At 41.9% G+C, this 24,427-nt stretch overlaps 1 protein-coding gene across 1 annotated transcript in view; it reads left to right on the forward strand.

Annotated features, from left to right (window-relative positions):
- Positions 1–1,942: 1,942 nt before the first annotated feature.
- Positions 1,943–24,427, forward strand: part of NANOGNB (NANOG neighbor homeobox) — a 41,570-nt gene continuing 19,085 nt past the window's right edge. Inside the window, exons 1-2 of the mRNA XM_064590289.1 lie at positions 1,943–2,021; positions 3,501–3,602. Coding sequence (XP_064446359.1) covers positions 1,943–2,021; positions 3,501–3,602 — 181 coding nt within the window. The remainder of the gene's footprint in view (positions 2,022–3,500; positions 3,603–24,427) is intronic.

Below are 24,427 nucleotides of genomic sequence, written 5' to 3' on the forward strand. Positions count from 1 at the left end.
TTATCAAAAAGACAAGACAGGGGCACCTGGGTGGCTCAGTTGGTTAAGCAGCTGCTTTCAACTCAGGTCATGTTCCTGGGGTGCTGGGATCGAGTCCTGCATTGGGCTCCCTGCTCAGTGGGGAGCCTGCTTCTCCCTCACACTGTCTCCCAGCTTGTGCTCTCACTCTCTCTCTCTCTGTCAAATAAATAAATACTCTTAAAAAAATAATTTAAAAAAACCCAAAAAGACAAGACATAACAAGCATTGACGAGAATGTGGAGCAAAGGGAACCCTTAAGCACTGTTGGCGGGAATGTAAATTGGTGCAGGTGCTGTGAAAACAGTATGAAGGTTCCTCAAAAATTAGCAAATAGAACTACCGTATGTTGCAGCAATTCCACTTCTAGGTATATATCTGAAGGAAACAAAATCACTATCTCCGAGAAATATCTGCATCCTTATGTTCATTGCAGCATTATTCATGATAGCCAAGACATGGAAACAACCACCGATGAATGGATAAAGAAAATGTGATATGTATATATGTATAAAATGGCATAATATTCAGCCATAAGAAAAGAAAGAGGGGCACCTGGGTGGCTCAGTCGTTAAGTGTCTGCCTTCGGCTCAGGTCATGATCCCAGGGTCCTGGGCTCGAGCCCCACATCGGGCTCCCTGCTCAGCGGGAGGCCTGCTTCTCCCTCTCCCACTCCTCCTGCTTGTGTTCCCTCTCTCGCTATGTCTCTCTCTGTGAAATAAATAAAATCTTTAAAAAAAAAAAAAAGAAAGAAAAGAAAGAAATCCTGTCATTTGCAACAACATAGATGGACCTTGAAGGCATTATGCTAAGTGAAATAAGTCAAAGAAAGACAAAACACTGTATGATCTTACATGTGTAATCTAAAAAAGTCAAACTTAGAGAAATGGAGTAGAATGGTGTTTGCCAGGGGTTACGGGTGGGGAGTGAAATGGGGAGATGTTGGTCAAAGGGTACAAACTTTCAGTCATAAGATGAATAAGTTCCAGGGATCTAATGTGCAACATGGTGACTATGGTTAACAATACTGTGTTGTATCCTTGAAAGTTGCTTTAAGAGTGGAAATTTAGGGGCGCCTGGGGGACTCAGTCAGTTAAGCGTCTGCCTTAGGCTCAGGTCATGATCCCAGAGTCCTGAGATCGAGCCTTCATCCGGCTCCCTGCTCAGCGGGGAGTTGGCTTCTCCCTCTCCTTCTGCCTCTGCCCCTCCCCCTGCTCATGTCTCTCTTGCTTGCTCATGCTCTCTCTCAAAAAAATAAAATCTAAAAAAAAAAAAAAAGAGTAGAACTTTAACGTTCCCACCATAGCAACAACAACAACAAAATGAAATGGTAATTATGCGAGGTGAAGGATGTAACTAAACATTTTGCAATATATATATGATTCAAATCATCACATTGTACACCTTAAACTTACATGATATTATATGTCAATTATAGCTCAATAAATCTAAAAAAAACAAGAGATTATGTAAATCCTTACCCTGATAAATTTGAAACTTATATAAAAATGAAAAATTTCCTACAAAATCACAGCATTTCAATAATATCTGAGGAAGGAAAAAATCTGAAGAGTTATATACGTATTTTTAATCAACTCTAAGTAAGACCTTGTCACAAAGGATAAAACAGAGATTGGATTACTATTAATATAACAGCAGCTGCAGACTTAAAATATAAACAAACACTGAGCCATAATTCTACTCACTCAGTCCTCAGTCCAGGAGGATTCTGATAAAACAGTAGCAGAAGAAGGCACCCCCCCAATCGCCTCTGACTTCGCGCTGTCACCAAGTCTAAAATGTGAAGGATGAAGTCATGTTCCTCTTTCTGACAGCAGATAGAGCCATTGAGACATGTACAACGTGCCAACCGCAAAAAGCTAAAGGCATCTTAGACATTCTTCTATGATGATTTAACAGTCGAATGCAAGGGGTTTCTGTGATGGAAACTGGCAGAGTTCCTGACTCTAATGTGCCAGACCTGGTAGGAATTTTCAATCCTGGTAGGTCCAGCTCCCAGGCACCTGAAAGCTGGGGTACATTGTACATCCTGCTGAGAAGGAGGGGTTTTGCTTAGGTTTCAGGATCTGCACCGGAAGAGAACTTAAAAGTAGAAGCTACCTTCATGCCTGTGACATCTGTGAGTAGAGATCATCTCTCACTCCTATCCAGGAGAGACATGAACATGAGGTTCACCAGGGAGCCTGTCCGCAGGCAGGAAAAAGTCAGCAGAGAGGCTCAAATGGCCAGGTGAAAATACAACTTTTTTTTTTTTGAGAGGGACAGAGAGAGAAAGAGAGCACAAGGGGGTGGGGGGGGCAAGGGCAGAGGGAGAAGCAGGCTCCCCACTGAGCAGGGAGCCCGAGGCGGAGCTCAATCCCAGGACCCTGAGATCATGACCTGAGCAGAACGCAGACTGAGCCACCAGGAGCCCTGCCTCTGTAACTTTTTAATTAAAGAGAAATGTTCCCACCACACACACCCAGCGGTGCTTCAAACCATCCTTGGGATGAGGGAAAAATTATGCAGAAGAGAGTGAAAATATCTGCTTTAACAGAGGAAAAATCATCTTCTGATCAAAACACCTGTGTCTGTGCTGGTTAGAATTCAAGATCTACGTATCTAAAGGTCACATTCAGGTTTTATTTTGTTTTGTTGTTTTCCTTTTTATAATCCATTTTGTCACTTCATTCATTATTAACAGAATAGTGGTATGTGACCTGATTTTAAGAACACCCTTACCCAACACACACACACACAGTATTGGTAAAAATTAAACATTACTTTATGACCACGGGTGGTAATCATAGTTCTCTGGCACTGACTAGAAACACGATATCCATAGTATTTTTTTTAAAGCAGTAAAGTTATTGATATTGAACACTTTCTAGTGGTGAGTCCAGAAAAGTTTTAAAAAATTAGATCATCTTTTCATCTGTAACACTTTGTGAAGTGAACATCATGATGCCCATTATACAGATGAGCATCCGTAAGATAAAGTCTTAGAAAACCTGAACTTTTTTTTTTAAGATTTTATTTATTTATTTGACAGAGAGACAGCGAGAGAGGGAACACAAGCAGGGGGAGTGGGAGAGGGAGAAGCAGGCTTCCCGCGGAGCAGGGAGCCCGATGCGGGGCTCGATCCCATGACCCTGGGATCATGATCTGAGCTGAAGGCAGACACCCAATGACTGAGCCACCCAGGTGCCCCAGAAAACCTGAACGTTTGACTTAAGTCACAAGCTAGGAAGTAGAGAAACTAAAGCCAGATCTGACTGTTAAAAATTATACTATACAAATTCGTTCTCTGAGACAACCTCTAAAATGTGTGTTTGGAAGTCAGGAAATGGGTGGTGTGGGCACTATCTTGTCTAGATTAGGGACACAATACCACATGATCTCATCTCAACTGCTTCTGTGATTAGTAGGCTCTGCCAGGAATTCTCTTTCTTAGAATTTAAAAGGGTTTGTCCATTTTTCAGATGCCATCTTCCAGCAGCTGAAGATGTATTCACCTTTTCTAATCCTGGGACCAAACACAGAAGCAGTTTATAGTGATAAAAACCTGGTTGATCTGGATGAAAGTGAGTCGTAGAGGGGGTTGTTGAGGGAATCAGAATTCCAGACAGAGACTCGGGAGCACTGGGAGCCAGGAAAGTGGTATTTAATACCATTTGAGCAGTGGTTCTCAAGGAGGGGCAGTTCCCCCCCCCAGGGTCATTTGGTAATGTCTGCAGACATTTGGGGTACATATGAAAGTGGGTGTTACTGGCAGTAGGAGGGACAGGATGGGGACTAGGATGGGACAAGCAAGGCCAAGGCATATGGAGAGGGCACTTAAAAACTCAGTAATCCAAAAAACAAAAAAACCCACCACACCTCAGTATTCCAGATAAATGTTTAAAGGGTAATTTTTAGGGGCACCTGGCTGGCTCAGTCAGTAGAGCTGGTGACTCTCGATCTAGGGGTTGTGAGTGTGAGCCCCATGTTGGTTGTAGAGATTCCTTAAAAAATAAAATCTTTAAAAAAATAAAGGGTTGGGGCGCCTGGGTGGCTCAGTCGGTTAAGCGTCTGCCTTCGGCTCAGGTCATGATCTCAGGGTCCTGGGATCGAGTCCCGCGTCGGGCTCCCTGCTCCGCGGGGAGCCTGCTTCTCCCTCTGCCTCTGTCTCTCTCTCTGTCTCTCATGAATAAATAAATAAAATCTTTAAAAAAATAAAAAATAAAAAATAAATTAAAAAATAAAATAAAATAGCTTTCTGGAAGTAACCCTGCTTCCTCAAATGGCACATATGTTTTACATTTTGAGAGGTACAGTTGTCCTCCAAAATAATTTTGTTTTAAGAGTAATCAGCACTCGGGGCACCTGGATGGCTCAGTCGTTAAGTGTCTGCCTTCGGCTCTGGTCATGATCCCAGGGTCATGGGATGGAGCCCCGCATCGGGCTCCCTGCTCAGCGGGAAGCCTGCTTCTCCCTCTCCCACTCCCCTGCTTGTGTTCCCTCTCTCACTGTCTCTCTGTCAGATAAATAAATAAAATCTTTAAAAAAAAAAAAAACAAATAAAAGTATCTTTATGTTAGGAAATTACCTTCTGACCTTGTAGAAATGAGTTAGACTTTCCAGGACTAACTGGGGATATTCATATTTGTATTTCTGGGTGTCCTAAGCTACACATAAATGCTGCGAACTGCAGCTCCCAGGGTGGAAACCGAAGCAGCGGAGTCCCGAGCGCGGGAACTGGGAGCGGCTGGCGGTTTTAGAAGCACAAAGGGCAGAGACGTGCCCCGACCTGGAGGCAGGACTGGGGGCGCTGTGGAGGGGCGCACAACCCAGGACGCTGCAGTTTATGGCAGCACGGACAGAAACGGAGACAGTGTGGCCTGGAGAGCTCACTGAAGAACAGACTGAGGTCTCTCTGCTCTGAGACAGAGGGTTGGAAACAGTCTCTTCTGCTCTGACTCGTGGAAAAGACATGGAAAGCCACCAGGGAAAGGCGCCAGAGAACAAAAGCCCCAAAGACTGATTCCCACTGAGCCCATCCCCCGCCACAGGGGCGCAAGGCAACTCCACCCTAACAGGGTTGCCTGAGTAACAGCGCGGCAGGCCCCTCCCGCAGAAGACAAGCTGGGAAAACAAGAGGCAGCAGCCCTAAGGTCCCAAGAAAACAGGTGCATCTTGCTTGGGTTCTGGTCAATAATTTGGACTCTATACATTCCCTCAAACACCCATCAACAGAATGACTAGGAGGAGGAGCCCCCCAAATGAAAAGACTCAGAGATTATGACTTATGCTGCAGATTTACAAATGGATGCACATATAACCAAGATGTCGGAGATGGAATTCAGGCTAGCAATTGTGAAGACAATGGCTAGAATGGAGAAATCAATTAATGGCAACATAGAGTCTCTAAGGGCAGAAATAAAAGGTGAATTGGCAGAACTTAAAAATGCTATCAATGAGATCCAATCCAATCTAGATAATCTAAAAGCTAGGGTAACTGAGGCAGAAGAGAGAATAAGCGACCTGGAAGACAATATAATAGATAAAAAGGGAAAAGAGGAGGCCAGGGAAAAACAACTCAGAGTCCATGAAAATAGAATCAGAGAAATAAGTGACACCATGAAGCGTTCCAGTGTCAGAATAATTGGAATCCCGGAGGGAGTGGAGAGAGAGAGAGGACTAGAAGATGTATTTGAGCAAATCGTAGCTGAGAACTTCCCTAATCTGGGGAATGAAACAAACATTTGAGTCCTAGAGGCAGAGAGGACCCCTCCTAAGATCAAGAAAAACAGGCCAACACCCTGGCATGTAATAGTAAAACTTGCAAATCTTAGAACCAAGGAAACCATCTTAAGGGCAGTTAGGGGGAAGAGATTCCTTACGTACAGAGGGAGGAACATCAGAATAACGTCAGACCTATCCACGGAGACCTGGCAAGCCAGAAAGGCCTGGCAAGACATATTCAGGATACTAAATGAGAAGAACCTGCAGCCAAGAATACTTTATCCAGCAAGGCTTTCATTTAGAATGGATGGCGAGATGCAGAGCTTCCATGACCGGCAGAAACTGAAAGAATATGTGACCACTAAGCTGGCCCTGCAAGAAATATTAAGGGGGGTTCTATAAAAGGAGAAAGACCCCAAGAGTGATCTACAACAGAAATTTACAGGACAATCTATAAAAACAACGTCTTCACGGGCAACATGATGACAATTAATTCATATCTTTCAATAATCACTCTCAATGTGAATGGCCTAATGCTCCCATAAAACGGCACATGGTTGCAGATTGGATAAAAAGACAGGACCCATCCATATGCTGTCTACAAGAGACTCATTTTGAACCTAAAGATACATCCAGACTGAAAGTGAAGGGATAGAGATCCATCTTCCATGCCAGAGGACCTCAAAAGAATGCTGGGGTAGCAATTCTTATATCAGACAAATTAGATTTTAAACTAAAGTCTGTAATAAGAGACACAGAAGGACACTCTATCATTCTTAACGGGTCTATCCAACAAGAAGATCTAACAGTTGTAAATATCTATGCCCCCAACATGGGAGCAGCCATATAAGCCAACTGTTAACCAAAATAAAGAGTCATATTGATAACAATACGTTAATTGTAGGAGACCTCAATACTCCACTCTCAGCAATGGACAGATCATCTAAGCAGAAAATCAACAAGGAAACAAGAGCTTTGAATAATACATTGGACCAGATGGACCTCATAGATATTTACAGAACATTCCACCCTAAAACAACAGAATACTCCTTCTTCTCGAGCGCACATGGAACTTTCTCCAGAATAGACCATATACTGGGTCACAAATCAGGTCTCAACCGATACCAAAAGATTGAGATTATTCCCTGCATATTCTCAGACCACAGTGCTCTAAAACTGGAACTCAATCACAAGAAAAAATTTGGCAGAAATTCAAACACTTGGAAGCTAAAGACCACTCTGCTCAAGAACGTTTGGGTCAACCAAGAAATCAAAGAAGAACTTAAACAATTCATGGAAATCAATGAGAACGAAAACACATCGGTCCAAAACCTATGGGATACTGCAAAGGCGGTCGGTCCTAAGGGGGAAATACATAGCCATCCAAGCCTCACTCAAAAAAATAGAAAAATCCCGAATTCACCAACTAACTCTACACCTTAAAGAACTAGAGAAAAAGCAACAAATGACGCCTAAGCCACGCATTAGAAGAGAAATAATTAAAATTAGAGCAGAAATCAATGAATTAGAAACCAGAAACACAGTAGATCAGATCAACAAAACTAGAAGTTGGTTCTTTGAAAGAATTAATAAGATTGATAAACCACTGGCCAGACTTATCCAAAAGAAAAGAGAAAGGACCCAAATTAATAAAATTATGAATGAAAGGGGAGAGATCACGACTAACACCAAGGAAATAGAAACAATTATTAGAAATTATTATCAACAATTATATGCCAATAAACTGAGCGATCTGGATGAAATGGAGGCCTTCCTGGAAACCTATAAGCTGCGAAGACTGAAACAGGAAGAAATTGACAACCTGAATAGGCCAATAACCAGTAACGAGATTGGAGCAGTGATCAAAAACCTCCCCAAAAACAAGAGTCCAGGGCCTGATGGATTCCCTGGGGAATTCTACCAAACATTCAAAGAAGAAATAATACTTATTCTACTGAAGCTGTTTCAAAAAATAGAAACAGAAGGAAAACTTCCAAACTCATTCTATGAGGCCAGCATTACCTTAATCCCCAAACCAGGCAAAGACCCCATCAAAAAGGAGAATTTCAGACTGATATCCCTGAAGAATATGGATTCCAAAATCCTCAACAAAATCCTAGCTAATAGGATCCAACAATACATTAAAAGGATCATCCACCACGACCAAGTGGGATTTATCCACAGGATGCAAGGGTGGTTCAACATTTGCAAATCAATCAATGTGATAGAACACATTAATAAGAGGAGGGAGAAGAACCATATGGTCCTCTCAATTGATGCAGAAAAAGCATTTGACAAAATACAACATTCTTTCCTGATTAAAACTCTCCAGAGTATAGGGATAGAGGGAACATTCCTCAAGTTCATAAAATCCATCTATGAAAAACCCACAGCGAATATCATCCTCAATGGGGAAAAGCTGAGAGCCTTTCCCTTAAGATCAGGAACACGTCAAGGATGCCCACTCTCGCCACTATTGTTCAACATAGTACTAGAAGTCCTAGCAACAGCAATCAGACAACAAAAAGAAATAAAAGGTATTCAAATTGGCAAAGAAGAAGTCAAACTCTCTCTTTTCGCAGACGACATGATACTTTATGTGGAAAACCCAAAAGACTCCACCCCCAAATTACTAGAACTCATCCAGCAATTCAGTAATGTAGCAGGATACAAAATCAATGCACAGAAATCAGTTGCTTTCTTATGCACTAACAACACAACTGTAGAAAGAGAAATTAGAGAACTGATTCCATTTACAATATCACCAAAAACCATAAGATACCTCGGAATAAACCTAGCCAAAGAGGTAAAGGATCTATACTCTAGGAACTACAAAACACTCATGAAAGAAATTGAAGAAGACACAAAAAATGGAAAAATATTCCATGCTCATGGATCAGAGGAATAAACACTGTTAAAATGTCTATGCTACCCAGAGCAATCTATACCTTCAATACCATCCCGATCAAAATTCCTATGACATTTTTCAAAGTACTGGAACAAACTTTGTTTGTATGGAATCCTAAAATCCTAAAATTTGTATGGAATCAGAAAAGACCCCAAATCACCAAGGAAATGTTGAAAAAGAAAAACAAAGCCGGGGACATCACGTTGCCCGACTTAAAGCTATATTACAAAGCTGTGATCACCAAGACAGCATGGTACTGGCACAAAAACAGACATATAGACAAATGGAACAGAAGAGAGAACCCAGATATGGACCCTCAACTCTATGGTCAAATAATCTTTGACAAAGCAGGAAAAAACATGCAATGGAAAAAAGACAGTTTCTTCAATAAATGGTGCTGGGAAAATTGGACAGCCACATGCAGAAGAATGAAACTCAACCATTCTCTAACACCATTCACAAAGATAAACTCAAAGTGGATGAAAGACCTCAATGTGACACAGGAATCCATCCAAATCCTAGAAGAGAACATAGGCAGTAACTCTTTGACATCACCCACAGCAGCTTCTTTCAAGATACATTTCCAAAAGCTAGTGAAACAAAAGCAAAAATGAACTTTTGGGACTTCATCAAGATAAAAAGCTTCTGCACAGCAAAGGAAACAGTCAACAAAACAAAGAGGCAACCCACAGAATGGGAGAAGATATTTGCAAATGACACTACAGATAAAGGGCTGGTATCCAAAATCTATAAAGAACTTCTCAAACTCAACACCCAAAAAACAAATAAGTCAAAAAGTGGGCAGAAGATATGAAAAGACACTTCTCTGAAGAAGACATACAAATGGCTAACAGACACATGAAAAAATGTTCATCATCATTAGCCATCAGGGAAATCCAAATCAAAACCACAGTGAGATACCACCTTACACAAGTTAGAATGGCAAAAATGGACAGGGAAAGAAACAACAAATGTTGGAGAGGTTGTGGAGAAAGGGGAACCCTCTTACACTGTTGGTGGGAATGCAAGTTGGTACAGACACTTTGGAAAATAGTGTGGAGGTTCCTCAAAAATTTAAAAATAGAGCTACCCAATGACCCAGCAATTGCACTCCTGGGTATTTACCCCAAAGACACAGATGTAGTGAAAAGAAGGGCCATATGCACCCCAATGTTCATAGCAGCAATGTCCGCAATAGCCAAACTGTGGAAAGAGCCGAGATGCCCTTCAACAGATGAATGAATAAAGAGGATGTGGTCCATATATACAATGGAATATTACTGAGCCATCAGAAAAGATGAATACCCAGCTTTTACATCAACATGGATGGGACTGGAGGAGATTATGCTAAGTGAAATAAGTCAAGCAGAGAAAGTCAATTATCGTATGGTTTCACTTATTTGTGGAACATAAGGAATAGCATGGAGGACATTAGGAGAAGGAAGGGAAAAATGGGGGCGGGAAATTGGAGGGAGAGATGAACCATGAGAGACTATGGACTCTGAGAAACAAACAGGGTTTTAGAGGGGAGGATGAGAGGGGGGATTGGTTAGCCCGGTGATGGGTATTAAGGAGGGCACGTACTGCATGGAGCACTGGGTGTTATATGAATACAATGGATCGTGCATCAAAACCCAATGATGTACTGTATGGTGACTAACATAACATAATAAAATTTTAAATAAATAAATAAATAAAACATTTAAAAAAAAGAATTTCAATTCTTTTGTTTTCTAGAGCCAACTGAGAAATTCTTCAAAAATAGATTAAGGAGGGGCGCCTGGGTGGCTCAGTTGGTTAAGCGACTGCCTTTGGCTCAGGTCACGATCCTGGAGTCCCAGGATCGAGTCCCGCATCGGGCTCCCTGCTCAGCAGGGAGTCTGCTTCTTCCTCTGACCCTCCCCCCTCTCATGTGCTCTCTCTCTCTCATTCTCTCTGTCTCAAATAAAGAAATAAAATCTTTAAAAAAATAAAAAAAAATAGATTAAGGAGTTTTAATGGTCTACCATCAGATGTCCCCAGATGGCTCTAGAATTCTGCATTAGTAGTATGTTTGTAAGCTGACGGGAAAGATCAAGTACTGAGGGAAATAGTGATGATGCAACAGAGAGCAGCAAGAATTTCCAGCGTCACAGCCGGGAGCCATCAGAGAGGATGAGATCAAGCACAAAGCAGGTGGTACAGGCCTTAGAAAGGAGCACAGATATTTCATGCAAGGACAGTTTTATGCTGCAGAACTGAAGCGCCTTTGCTTGAAGTTTCAGGGGAAGAAGATATTTTCTTCCATTTCCAAGGTTCTTTCGACTAACAACTTTTTGTTAGGAAGAGCTGCGTTCTCAAAGCTGAACATAGGGGGCGCCTGGGTGGCTCAGTTGGTTAAGCGACTGCCTTCGGCTCAGGTCATGATCCTGGAGTCCCGGAATCGAGTACCGCATCGAGTCCCGCATCGGGCTCCCTGCTCGGCAAGGAGTCTGCTTCTTCCTCTGACCCTCCCCCTTCTCATGTGCTCTCTCTCTCTCATTCTCGCTCTCTCAAATAAATAAATAAAATCTTTAAAAAAAAAAAAAGCTGAACATAGGAAAAGAAGCAGTTCTGACAATGGGGAAAAAATTAAACTCTTAGAGAGTTTCTGAACAACTGGAATTGAGAAAGAAAATGCTAGTCTTTCAACTGAGAAATGGGCAAAGGGTGGTTCTGCATTTTATACTGAATGTGGAGAGTATAAATAATTGTTTGAGAAAAAAGGACGATCCTGCACCTCTGCGAACAGAATTCTCCTTGACACTGTTGGTGCGTTTCTGGACAGGGGATCAAGCCTCGCTGCTTGGAACTGACAAAAATCCACAGATTAATTTGCTTACAGTTCGCGTCACAGATACATTACTTATTATTTCTGTTAATGGCATTTCTGGGAAGATAGCTCCAACTTGTGTCCTAAATTTAATTCACGTCGAGTAATAAAAATATGACATTTTTATGACTATAAAAACTAATGATGTAATGTATGGTGATTAACATAACATAATAAAATAAAATTTAAAAAAAACAGCAGCAGTCAATAATAATCTGAACATAGTAGAGAAGCTTACTTAACGTGTATAAACCTTATTTCCCAAGTCACTGTGAATGGGCACAGCCCGTTATCGCCTTGTGAGATTCCTCGTAAAGGAGTAAATAAACTTTGACAGGTGCACAAATGCAATATGTCTGAGAAGTTTTGCACTAAAAAGAATATAAGCCATTAAGTAGTCAGCTTTTTTTTTTTAAGATTTTATTTATTTATTCATGAGAGACAGAGAGAGAGAGAGAGAGGCAGAGGGAGAAGCAGGTTCCCAAGGAGCAGGGAGCCCAATGTGGGACTCGATCCCAGGACCCTGAGATCATGACCTGAGCCGAAGGCAGACGCTCAACCATCTGAGCCACCCAGGTGCCCCAAGTAGTCAGCTTTTACATGCTTTACCTGGCCAGATAAAATAAACAAAACGGTATACTTTTGTGTATAAGCAAAAAATATAGACTTTTTTTGATCAAATGTATGTGTCTTTAAAAAGTCATAAGTTTTTAACATTTTTATACTAAATAAAAATATATTCTAAATCCTAACTATATCTAAGGCAACAAATAAAAATATCACTGAAATATATAAATAATGTGCTTAATAAGTAACTCTTTTACTTTAAAGATTTATTTATTTATTTGAGAGAGAGACAGCGAGTGATGGAGGGGAGGGGTAGAGGGAGAAAAAAAGCCAACTTCCCGCTGAACCTGGAGTCTGACATGGGGCTCAGTCCCACAACCTGAGATCACGACCTGAGCCAAAACCAAGAGTCATGCTCGACCGACTGAGCCACCCAGGCGCCCCAGTAGCTCTTTTACTTTAAATATGGTTTAAGTAAGGTTAGCCTTCATAGATGTGATTGAAAGAATATGGTCTTACATTTAGATTTTGCCAAGGTTTCAAATCATGGTGGGGGAAGGGGAGTTGAGGATGGGGTGTAGTGGGATTAGGTCAGTTTGGGATCTAGGCTCTGGTCATGTCTTCTGTGACTTCAAAGCTGGGAAAGACAGGGGAGATAGCTCCCCAGTCCCTTTTTTTAAGTAAAAGTAAAGAGAATGTTAAACAAAGGGAGGAAATCTACTATCAAAATCAACTAGGTGTCAGGGGCTCAGTCACTGAGGAGCAGGTGCCTGGAAACTGACAAAGTCAGGTGCACAAACCCAGTCAGATGGCAAGTGCCCATATCTCTGTAGTGCACAGCTCAGAAGCCGTCACATCTGAAACAACGACTAGAGAGATGGGGAGAAAGTCAGAGATGTCTGTGAAAAACTGGACCCAGGGCGCCTGGGTGGCTCAGTTGGTTAAGCGACTGCCTTCGGCTCAGGTCATGATCCTAGAGTCCTGGGATCGAGTCCCACATCAGGCTCCCTGCTCAGCAGGGAGTCTGCTTCTCCCTCTGACCCTCCTCCCTCTCATGCTGTCTCTCATTCTCTCTCTCGCAAATAAATAAAATCTTAAAAAAAAAAAATTAAAAAAAAAAAAGTAGGGATAGGGTTGGGGTGCCTGGGTGGCTCAGTCATTAAGCGTCTGTGTTCGGCTCGGGTCATGATCCCAGGGTCCTGGGATCAAGCCCCGCATTGGGCTCCCTGCTTGGCGGGAAGCCTGCTTCTCCCTCTCCCACTCCCCCTGCTTGTGTTCCCTCTCTCGCTGTGTCTCTCTCTGTCAAATAAATAAATAAAATCTTTAAAAAAAAAAAAGTAGGGATAGGGTGGGGCACCTGGGTGGCTCAGTCAGTTAAGCATCTGACTTCTGCTCAGGTGAGGATCCCAGGGTCCTGGGATGGAGCCCCACATTGGGTTCCCTGCTCAGCGGGGAGCCTGCTTCTCCCTCTCCTACTCGCCCCCCACCTGTCTTCCCTCTCTTGCTGTCTCTCTCTCTGTCAAATAAATAAAATCTTAAAAAAAAAAAAGATATATATTGATAGTAATGCCTATGAAAATAGAGCTAAATGAGAGATATAGGCAAAATCTCAAAATGTTGTTATTGTTTTACTCTTTCATTTTTGCTATTGTTTATTACTGGTATACAATTCTAAGACATTGTGAGATCTATTTCTTTTGTATTTTTTTGGTATCAGTTGGGGAGAGATAAAATTGTCTCTCGTTTTTTAAAGATTTATTTATTTATTTGAGAGAGAGCAGGGGGAGGGGCAGAAGGAGAGAGAGACAAGCAGAGCAGGGAGCCTGATGCGGGCCTTGATCCCAGGACCCAGAGATCCTGAGCTGAGCTTAAATCAAGATTCAGACGCTTAAATGACTAAGCCACCCAGGAAGCCCCTGGCTCTTCTCTTTACGATAAATGATACCATGCATACTGAAAAGTTTCATCGGGGTCTATGTCATAAAAACTTAATTCCAAAATATTTAGATTACAATATTTTAAAAACGGAATTCATGATGTGGCCTGAAAGGAAAGACATTGGCTTATCTGTAAGCCAAAACAGCAATGTTTTACTCTTTAATGCCTCTCTTCCAACTGAGTCTGTTTTCTCATTAGAAGAAAAACCTTTTTCCCAATGTCTTTCCTCAGGATGTAGAAAATATATTAGATCAAACCTAGACTCAGAAAAAAAAATGGACAAAAACTCCTGACTTTTGCAATGAGATAATTGTAGTGAAAATTATACAATACTTTGGTGGCCCTCGATTATTGCTCCCCATTTTATACATGTCCTTTGTGTATATGAGTAAAGGTTGATAAGTCAGGTTTGCCCAAAATCTTACACAATTTGGGATGCCTTAGTGTTAAAGTCACACTCTAGGAAGGGACACTCTAGGAAACTTGGTATGGTAGTTAACAGCAATGAGGTCAACCTCGTGGGTCCTTTCCCACACTTTTTTTTTTTTTAAAGATTTAATTTATTTATTTGAGAGAGAATGATAGAGAGAGAGAGAGCATGAGCCAGGGTGAAGGGCAGAGGAAGAGGGAGAAGCAGGCTCCCCAGTGAGCAGGGAGCCCGATGCAGGGCTCAATCCCAGGACCCTGAGATCATGATCTGAGCCAAAGGCAGACACCCAACCAACTGAGTCACCCAGGCGCCCCTTTCCCACACTTTTTAAATGAATTTCATTCAAATTAAAATCCACATGGATCCATTCATATTGTCCAGTAAATAGGTGTTTATTTTGTGGACAGAAAAGTCTACTCTTGGGGCGCCTGGCTGGCTCAGTCGGTAGGTAGAGCATGTGACTCAATCTCAGGCCGTGAGTTCAACCCCACATTGGGCATGGAGCTTAGTTTAAAAAAAAAATTCTTTTTTAAGTCTGTTCTTGCAGAAGATCTAGTTATTGTTTTTTTTAAAAAAAAAAAAGCTTGGGCGCCTGGGTGGCTCAGTTGGTTAAGCGACGGCCTTCAGCTCAGGTCATGATCCTGGAGTCCTGGGATCGAGTCCCACATCGGGCTCCCTGCTCAGCGGGGGGTCTGCTTCTCCCTCTGACTCTCCCCCTCTCATGCTCTCTCTCTCTCAAATAAATAAATAAATCTTTAAAAAAACAAAAAAATTTAAAAAGCTTAATAATTTCTCATTGGAGACTGCTTATTTTCATACTTAAAGCCGAAGAAAATGTCTCAGAGTAATAAACTCAGTAAATTGTAGGGTACAATAATTTTTGCACTATTGTTTTTATATTGGTGTAAAGACACATTTGAGAACAACAAAAGGATTTTATTTATTTATTTATTTATTTATTTAAGATTTTATTTATTTATTTGAGAGAGAGAGAATGAGAGACAGAGAGCATGAGAGGGAAGAGGGCAGAGGGAGAAGCAGACCCCCCGCTGAGCAGGGAGCCCGATGTGGGACTCGATCCCAGGACTCCAGGATCATGACCTGAGCCGAAGGCAGTCGCTTAACCGACTGAGCCACCCAGGCGCCCAACAAAAGGATTTTAAAGAACATAATAGCTAAAATCTCTTAATAAACACTAATGTTATTAAGGCCCTAAGGCTTAACTTTTGTACTCATGATTTTGAGAGCCACACCAAAAATGAAAACTGGATTAAGATTTATTTAAAAATTATAGACATGAGGGCGCCTGGGTGGCTCAGTTGGTTAAGCGACTGCTTTCGGCTCAGGTCATGATCCTGGAGTCCCGGGATCGAGTCCCGCATCGGGCTCCCTGCTCGGCAGGGAGTCTGCTTCTCCCTCTGACCCTCCTCCCTCTCATGCTCTCTGTCTCTCTCATTCTCTCTGTCTCAAATGAATAAATAAAATCTTTAAAAAAAAAAAAAAGAACCTAGCACTTAATAAATACAGCTTCAGTTACTACAGAGAAGAATATTTATTTGAGTTTCTCACATGCAACTGGAGAATCTTTGGAAGGTCTTTAGGTTCTTATAAAGAATGAGAATCTAGGGGCGCCTGGGTGGCTCAGTTGGTTAAGCGACTGCCTTCGGCTCAGGTCATGATCTTGGAGTCCCGCATCGGGCTCCCTGCTCAGCGGGGAGTCTGCTTCTCCCTCTGACCCTCCCCCCTCTCATGTGCTCTCATTCTCTCTCAAGTAAATAAATAAAATCTTTAAAAAAAAAATTATAGACATGAAATGGCGTACTCGTGCCCCATGAGTTTCATCAAATTACAGTATGAGTAACCAGGGATAGTATCTCATGCTGTCAACTCTTATCTGCCATTCTTAACTTTCACAGAACAAGCCCTCCTTCCTGTAGAGCCCACACGATTGTGTCCCCAGTGCCAACCTACCAGGACCAGTCAAGACCTTCCTATAAATGAAATGCAAGATCCTCACTGCTTGGGCAAGTGTTCATTATAATTCACACTGCCCAAACTACCAGGAATGAGAATCTAGACAACAAAAACACTGCAAAAAATGTTCTAGTACCGGGGCCCCTGGGTGGCTCAGTCGGTTGAGCGGCTGACTTCGGCTCAGGTCACGATCTCAGGGTCCTGGGATTGAGCCCCACAATGAACCCCAATTGAGCCCTGAGTTGAGCCTCGCATTGAGCCCGGCTTAGCTTCTGCTTCGGCTTCTGGCTCCACGCTCAGCAGGGAGTCTATTTCTCCCTCTCCTTCTGCCCGCCCCCCCCACCGCTCTTGCTCTTTTTCTCAAATAAATAAATAAAATCTTTAAAAAAATAAAATCTTTATAAAAAATGAATGATAAATTCACATAATATAGATAGCAATGTATGTGATAGGTAATTGTATTACTTATAAAAACAAAACATTGTGGATAACACAAATGTCATCATAAGGAATTAATGGATGATGCTGGAGATCCATAGAATAAATTATTATACGTCCATTAAAACTCATATATTTTAGGGGTGTCTGGGTGGCTCAGGTCATGGTTCCGGGGTCCTGGGATCGAGCCCCGCGTCGGGCTCCCCACTCCACAGGAAGCCTGTTCTCCCTCTCCGACTCCCCCTGCTTGTGTTCCCTCTCTCGCCGTGTCTGTCAAAAAAAATAAATAAAATCTTAAAAAAAACACATGTTTTTAAAAATGTTTAATAGAGGGAAATATAATTGATGTAATATGTGAAAAAAAAGTCAGAGGAAATTGCCAGAGGGTTTAAGAAGGTAAAGAAGTAAGCACTAGTATTCCCAAAAAATGAATTAAAATTTTCCCAAAAGCAGTTTATAAATCAGCATGTATACGGCTTTCACAACTTTCTTTATATGTCATACAAGCAAGTGTATATATATTAAAAATAATGAAAAGAAAGGAACTTCTAAATTATTATTTTTTATCTGACTGGTAGGGTAAAGGTGATTATATAATTTTCTTTTCCTTTTGTTCTCCCAATTCCAAACCCCATTTCCTTTAGTACCCACTTATTATTTTATTAGCCAGAAATATGTTACTCCTTTTTTTTAGAGCTCTTGTCTGAGCTAGACCTGGTCTCTACCCAAAATAATTCCATAACTGAACACACCCCACTCTGCAACCACAACCTACCTGGTCATGTCAACCCTCAGGCAGTTATTTCTTTTAGTAATTTAGTAATTTATTTGTTTGAGAGAGAGAGAGAATACACAAGCGGGGGGAGAGGCAGAGGGAGAGGCAGAAGGACAGAGAGGGAGAAGCAGACTCCCTGCTGAGCTGGGAGCCCAATGCGGGGCTCGATCCCAGGACCCTGAGAGATCATGACCTAGCCGAAGGCAGACGTTCAACCAACTGAGACACCCAGGCACCACTATTATTATTTTTAAAGTAGGCTCCACACCCAACATGGAGCTTGAACTCATGATCAAGAGTCGCATGCTCTACTGACTGAGCCAGCCAGGCGCCCCAGAAATTTCTTGACTTTTAACCCAAATCTCTAAGTCACCTTTCTAACTTGAATGGTATCTCCTAATTCTAATAATATCTGTACCTGTTTCTCAACCTGGCCTTGATATTCTAACTGAACTGACACTTGTCTTTCTAGAGATGTTTTAACTATTGTTAAATTTTCCTGTTTATTGTTTAAATTTTATTGTTATTTTACTCTTCACTTATATTCATTGAACAAATGAATGGAGGACATATGATGGAGGATGAAAAAGGGGGACTAAATGTAACCCGCTCTTTGAAGAACTTTGCAGGTTACAAGGATAAGATGGTAGGTGCTTAGAGTGAGATGTATGTTTAAGAGAGAATTGCTCTTTTCAGATAGGAGAATTTTGAGCATGTTTAAATACTTCCAGCAATAACCCAACATTGTTGCAAGTTGCCTAAATTCAGTGTACAGTGAAATAAATTTTCATATGTTGCATTTCCTTATTAGTTCCACAGACTATCACAACCCCAACCCAACCCTAATGGCTATATTAGAACAAAGGAGGGGCGCCTGACTGGCTCAGTTGGTAGAGCATGCAACTCTTGATCTCTGGACGTGAGTTCGGGCCCCATGTTGCACGTAGAGATTATTTTAAAAAGGAACAAACAAAAGAAAGAAAGGGAGGAGGGAAGAAGGAAATTTTTCAGAAGTATTTCAGCACTAGAGCATCTAAAATCAAAACACCAATTTCTTTTTTTTTTAAGATTTTATTTATTTATTTGACAGAGAGAGGGCGCAAGAGAGCACAAGAAGGGGGAGCAGCACAGGGAGAGGGAGAAGCAGACTCCCTACTGAGCAGGGAGCCCGATGAGGGGCTCAATCCCAGGACCCTGAGATCATGACCTGAGCCAAAAGCAGACATTTAACAGACTGAGCCACCCAGGCACCCCGAAAACACCAATTTCTTGAAAATAGCACTTCCCAAACAAAATTCTTCCCAAGGCTCAAGTCTTAAAACAAATCTACCTCTGTTACTCACACAAGATCACAGTGAAGACTTGTGATGGCTATACACAAGAAATAAGCAGGAAAAACAGAGAAGAGAGAAAAAAGTTTTCATGGCTTCACATTCAAAATGCTGACACTTTTCTAGGAAAAAATCCCACCTATTAGTTTAAAAATTACTTAGAAATTTCTCACCAATTTCTAAAGGTTAACTGTGCTCCTATGCTTCTCATTTCCTGGAGAAAATCTTCTAGTCTTACAAACACCTCCCTTTTCTCACTACAGTGTAAGCTCTACCAGTTCTGTTCCCAGTCTACTTTGTTCATTCATGTATGCCAAAGACCTAGAAAAACCCTGAGCACGTAACAGGCCTTCCGTTAGGACTCAGTGAGTGAATTCGTCAATAATGACCTGTAATGCACTCTTGGCTTCTTGCTAAATTTGGACATTTGCAAAAGTGGCACCATCAACCACTAGGTTTTTCCTGGGACTTTCCTTCACTTTTTAGTGTCAACATGATGGACTTACATAAAAGCTCTCTTTTTCCTTTTACTTCTCCTTTTCACCCCAGGTTCCCCAAGGCTGAACTGCACTTGGACTAGCAGGTAGACGCATTGAAAAATCAGTGAGCTTCCCAGCAAAGTCCTCCACGTGTGTTGTGGAGGCCCAATGCCCCCTTCACACACATGTTCATTCTTCTGCTCAGTTTCTGCTGTGTCCCTCTCCCACTCAGTGATTTCTTTTTTTTTTTTTTTAAGATTTATTTATTTATCTTAGAGAAAGAGGAGAGAGCACGAGCAAGGGGTAAGGGTAGAAGGAGAGGGAGAAGCAGACTCCCCACTGAGCAAGAAGCCTGACACGGAACTCGATCCCAGGACCCTGGGATCATGACCTGAGTCAAAGGCAGACACTTAACCAGCTGAGCCACCCAGGGGCCCTACTCAGTGATTTCTTAGGACAGTGAACCTGACCACCCAGAGAGACTCCCCTGCCCCACATTACCAAATGTTCTCTAATAGAAAATCCCCCCCCACCCCCATTTCAGAATGGTAGCTTGAATTCTTGGTGCTTTCCTGGCCTGCACCTCCAGGAAGGATGGTGAGGATTGATACAGAGTCTTTAACAGGGGCCCTTTCTCAGCTTTTGAAATCCCCAGAACTTCATTCCCCTAATGGCAGCCAATTACCTCCTAATCCCCTACACTTTTGTCCTCTCTGATAGTCTGTTTCCCTCAGGAGTTCCCCTACCCCCTTTTGTTTGTTTCAGTTGAGCTTTTCACACAACTTGCTTCCTGCCCATCCCCTCTAGTTAGGTTACGGGAAAATCATTTTGTCACCTTGCATAGACTCCATTACACTGAAAAGGTGAACTAGCTGCAATTGCAGCACATGGGAGCTCATGAGAAATGCAGATTCTTGGGTCCTACCCAACACCTGCTGAATCGGCATCTGCATCTTAACAAGATCCCTAGGTGCTACATAAAAGTTTGAAAAGCACCAAACTAGGCCAGTGGCTCTCAATGCTGGAATCACGGAAACGCTCTAAGAAATCCAATGTCTAAGACGTACCCCAAACCAATTAAATCAAAATCTCTGAGGATGGAGTCCAGGGCTCTGTATTTTTTCTTTTTTAAGATTTTATTTATTTATTTGAGAGAGAGAGAATGAGAGACAGAGAGCATGAGAGGGGGTAGGGTCAGAGGGAGAAGTAGGCTCCTCGCTGAGCAGGGAGCCCGATGCGGGACTCGATCCCGGGACTCCAGGATCATGACCCGAGCCAAAGGCAGTCGTTTAACCAACTGAGCCACCCAGGCGCCCCAGGGCTCTGTTTTTTTAAAGCTTCTTCCAGTGACCCCAGTATGTAGTCAAGTTTGAGCCACTGGAGTGAAATTTTTTCTTTCCCTGGGTGTTTGACTATTGGTGTAATCTCTTTATACAAAAAGATGACTGAAGTCATGATAACTCCAGGAAAAACAGACTTCTTCTGGAACGCTGATATCTTATAAGGCACATGCTTTGGCTGGAAAAGACATAGTCCTAACTTCCAAAGACTATTTCTGAAGACTGGACCAGGAGGTGGCAGTAGAGTGTAATGGTTAGATCAAGGTTCGGCTCTTCCACTGGCTGTGACCTTAGCAACACAGTTTCCACATCCGTACAACAGTGATCATAATATGATCCATCACAAGCTTTTTATCTTGAGTGGTCATCTGATTCCTTTTTCTCCAGATTAGAACTCAATATCATAAGCCCATCGGATTTACTTACATAAAAAGGCTATGAAAATCACAAGAACCAGAGCAGAAATAAATGAAATAGAGAGCAGAAAAACAAAAATGATTAACAAAATTAAGAGCTATTTTTAAAAAAAAAAGATAAATAAAATTGACAGAACTTTAGCAAGACTAAGAAAAAAGGGAGGGGCGCCTCGCCGACTCAGACTGTGGAGCGTGTGACTCTTGATCTCTGATCTCGGAGTTGTGGGTTCAAGCCCCATACTGGGTGTAGAGATTACTTAAAAATAAAATCTGGGGCGCCTGGGTGGCTCAGTCGTTAAGCGTCTGCCTTCGGCTCAGGTCATGATTCCAGGTCCTGGGATCGAGCCCCGCATCGGGCTCCCTGCTCGGCAGGAAGCCTGCTTCTCCCTCTCCCACTCCCCCTGCTTGTATTCCCTCTCTTGCTGTGTCTCTGTCAAATAAATAAATAAAATCTTTAAAAATAAACTTAAAAAAAAGTTTCTATTTTTTTGGTGAGTGGATAAAAAGCAGCCTGCAGTCACGTGGGTTAGGAAACAGTAGACTTCCTTGCTTCCTTCCTCTCTGGGCCCCACTTTTTTTTTTTTTTTTAAGATTTTATTTTTAAGTAATCTCTACAACCAATGTGGGGGCTTGAACTTACAACCCCAAGATCAAGAGTCGCATGCTCTTCTGACAGAGCCAGCCAGGCGCCCCTGGGCCCCGTTTTCTGATAGACTTCTAGTTCATGTGTACAGAGGAAGTACACAGAGTGAGAAGTCCCATCAGGTCAGATTTCTCCGTAGTTTTAACCTGTCCTGGAAAATCTCTAACTGGCCTGGGTGGAGGCAGCTTTCCTTTCTCTTCTGGCAGCTCTCCCGGCCTCAGTTGCCCCATCTGCTGCTGGGGATGGGGGTTGGCTCCATGACAGCTCGCTCCAGATGCAGAAAGAAACTCAGCAACTACTCCAAAGTACCTGCCCCATTTGGCTGCTGTTTAATGGAAGCCCCTTGAATTGTATAAATGTTATTTGTGGTCAATAGTTTGCTGTTTGTTTGCTTGTTTGCTGTTGTTTTGATATTTCTCAGGCTATTTCTGGTACTTATATCTGGATGGTTATGGGTTCAGAGCAATCACACCGTAGTATATGGTACGGTAGACGGACACGGTACATGCACACGGTCGTGTGCATAAGTGTGTGGGGGGGGATGACTTAACAATCAAGTGACAGTGATATGGGCTTTTTTACTGCACTGAGATATGCCAAGGATGTGCCAGTGTTTATATTTTGTCCAAACGGTCCTTCCAAACTGCAATACATATTTATCAGAAGCAGTAGCACTAATATCAATCAATAAGCCATAGCCTTAAAATTAAAAAAAAAAACAAAACAGTATTTTCTCTTAACTTTGAAAATATTACATTTTCATCACGGAAAATTTAAATAATACATAAGGTAAAAAGAAAAAAGAAAAATCACCTGCAATTGAATTACTCAGAGAGAACCAGCCTGAACATTTTTTTTGTTTCTCCCCAGTCTTACTAACCGTAAATATACGATGTAATGTTTATATCATCACGTACTTCTTAGAGCTTTCAAGGGAGGCATGCAGTTAGAAATGAGCCTGCCCCAGGCACATCTGTAGGGCCACAGTCCAGACTGGATAATCCATTTGTACCCGAGACAGAAACAGAAATTAAAAGCTTCTCTAGCAGGTGGGTCCCAAGATGGAAAAGAACATTATATTTGTCCCTGGGGATTTGAAAAGAACAGTGTATTTGGCATTCAGATGATAGGCCAGTGCCTTCTACCTAACAACAGAGGATTTTTCTCAAGGAACAGGTTGACAACATTTTGCCCCACCCACTCCCCCCTCCTTTTTTTTTTAAATTAATCTCAGATATTAGATTATCCTCTATAGCAAAGTTTACATCTCCATTAAAAAACAATATTATAGATCCTTCCCTCACGGCCCTCAGAAAAAGCCAACCTTTCCAACTCCTTGATTTTATTCTCCTAGCCTCCAGAACTATGAGTTGTAAATGTTGTCTACACCCAGTTTGTGATACTTTGTTACAGCATCCCTACCTGATTCATACACAAACCAAGTTTAACTACTGAAAAGAGGTGAAAAATATGTCTCAGGTCTTAACCTATTACTGTTTTTATCATACTTTGAAAATAAATAATACTATTATCCCTCTTAAAAAATATTTTAAAAGTCTGATATAAAGATACTGTGAGTGCCTCTTTACGAATGGATCTCTAGGAATTTATACTTCATATTTTAAAACTGCCAGCATCTAAAATACGAGGACATTTTTTCAAGTCCAGATATATTATCACTGTTACTTGAATTTTTTAAAAAAACAACAATACTTTTACCAGAACTGGAGTTGCTGACAGAATGCTTGAAAAAAATTTCCATCAGAAGGATCCGGGGCAGACCGCTTAAGTGTTTTACTCTGATTGTCTTATTGCATAAAATACCGAGTTTTCCTAAAACTTGTTTTGTACAGAATACCTAAACAGCAGCTCTTTATGATTCTTACAGACATTATTGCCCTGATGCAAGAGAATACTGTAGTAGAAACCTGCTGCTTTCAGTTGGTTAAAATTTAAATGAGCTCAATTCTCTGCTGTCTGTGTAATCCCTATTATGTTTTAGCTGCTATTACTCCGAAAGTTATAATTTTTTGCTCTTTGTCAAGCAAACTATAGGTAGTCCCTTGTGGTGAGCGGGAGGGTCCGCTCTCCTTCAGGCATTAGCTTGTGTGCTAAGACTTCCAATCTAACCCAAGGGTCTACCCTTCATAATACTCTGGATAAGCATGTGATGTGAAGCAAGCCAGTGTGGTGATTCTCAAAGTGTGCTCCCCGGATGAGCAGCTTGTCAAACATACACATTTTTGAGCTTCACCTTTGAGCTACAGAATCAGGAACTCTGGGGGTGAATCCTAGGAGCCTCTGTTTTAGCAAGGCCTCCTGGGGATTATTATGCCTGCAAAAGTTTGAGAACCACTGGCTGGGTAGAGGTGGAGGGTGGGCGTGGAGGGGCTAGGGAATGTTGCCAAAGGGGTTTTGCTCATTTCGTATGTCTGTTCTTCTCCAGTAGAATAGCTACAAGGAGCATTTGTAAGAAGGAAAATATACTAGAACCTCTATTCAAAACCTCTGCACCATACCACCTTCTAACCAGGTTGTTGTTAAGCAGATCTGTCCTTTGGATAAACGTGCCCTACAGAGATTTCAGAAGATTTG

This window comes from Mirounga angustirostris, unplaced genomic scaffold (assembly GCF_029215605.1).
Source record: "Mirounga angustirostris isolate CCGP_5_RB_7025 unplaced genomic scaffold, mMirAng1.0.hap1 SCAF_5, whole genome shotgun sequence".
Classification (NCBI taxonomy): Eukaryota; Metazoa; Chordata; class Mammalia; order Carnivora; family Phocidae; genus Mirounga; species Mirounga angustirostris.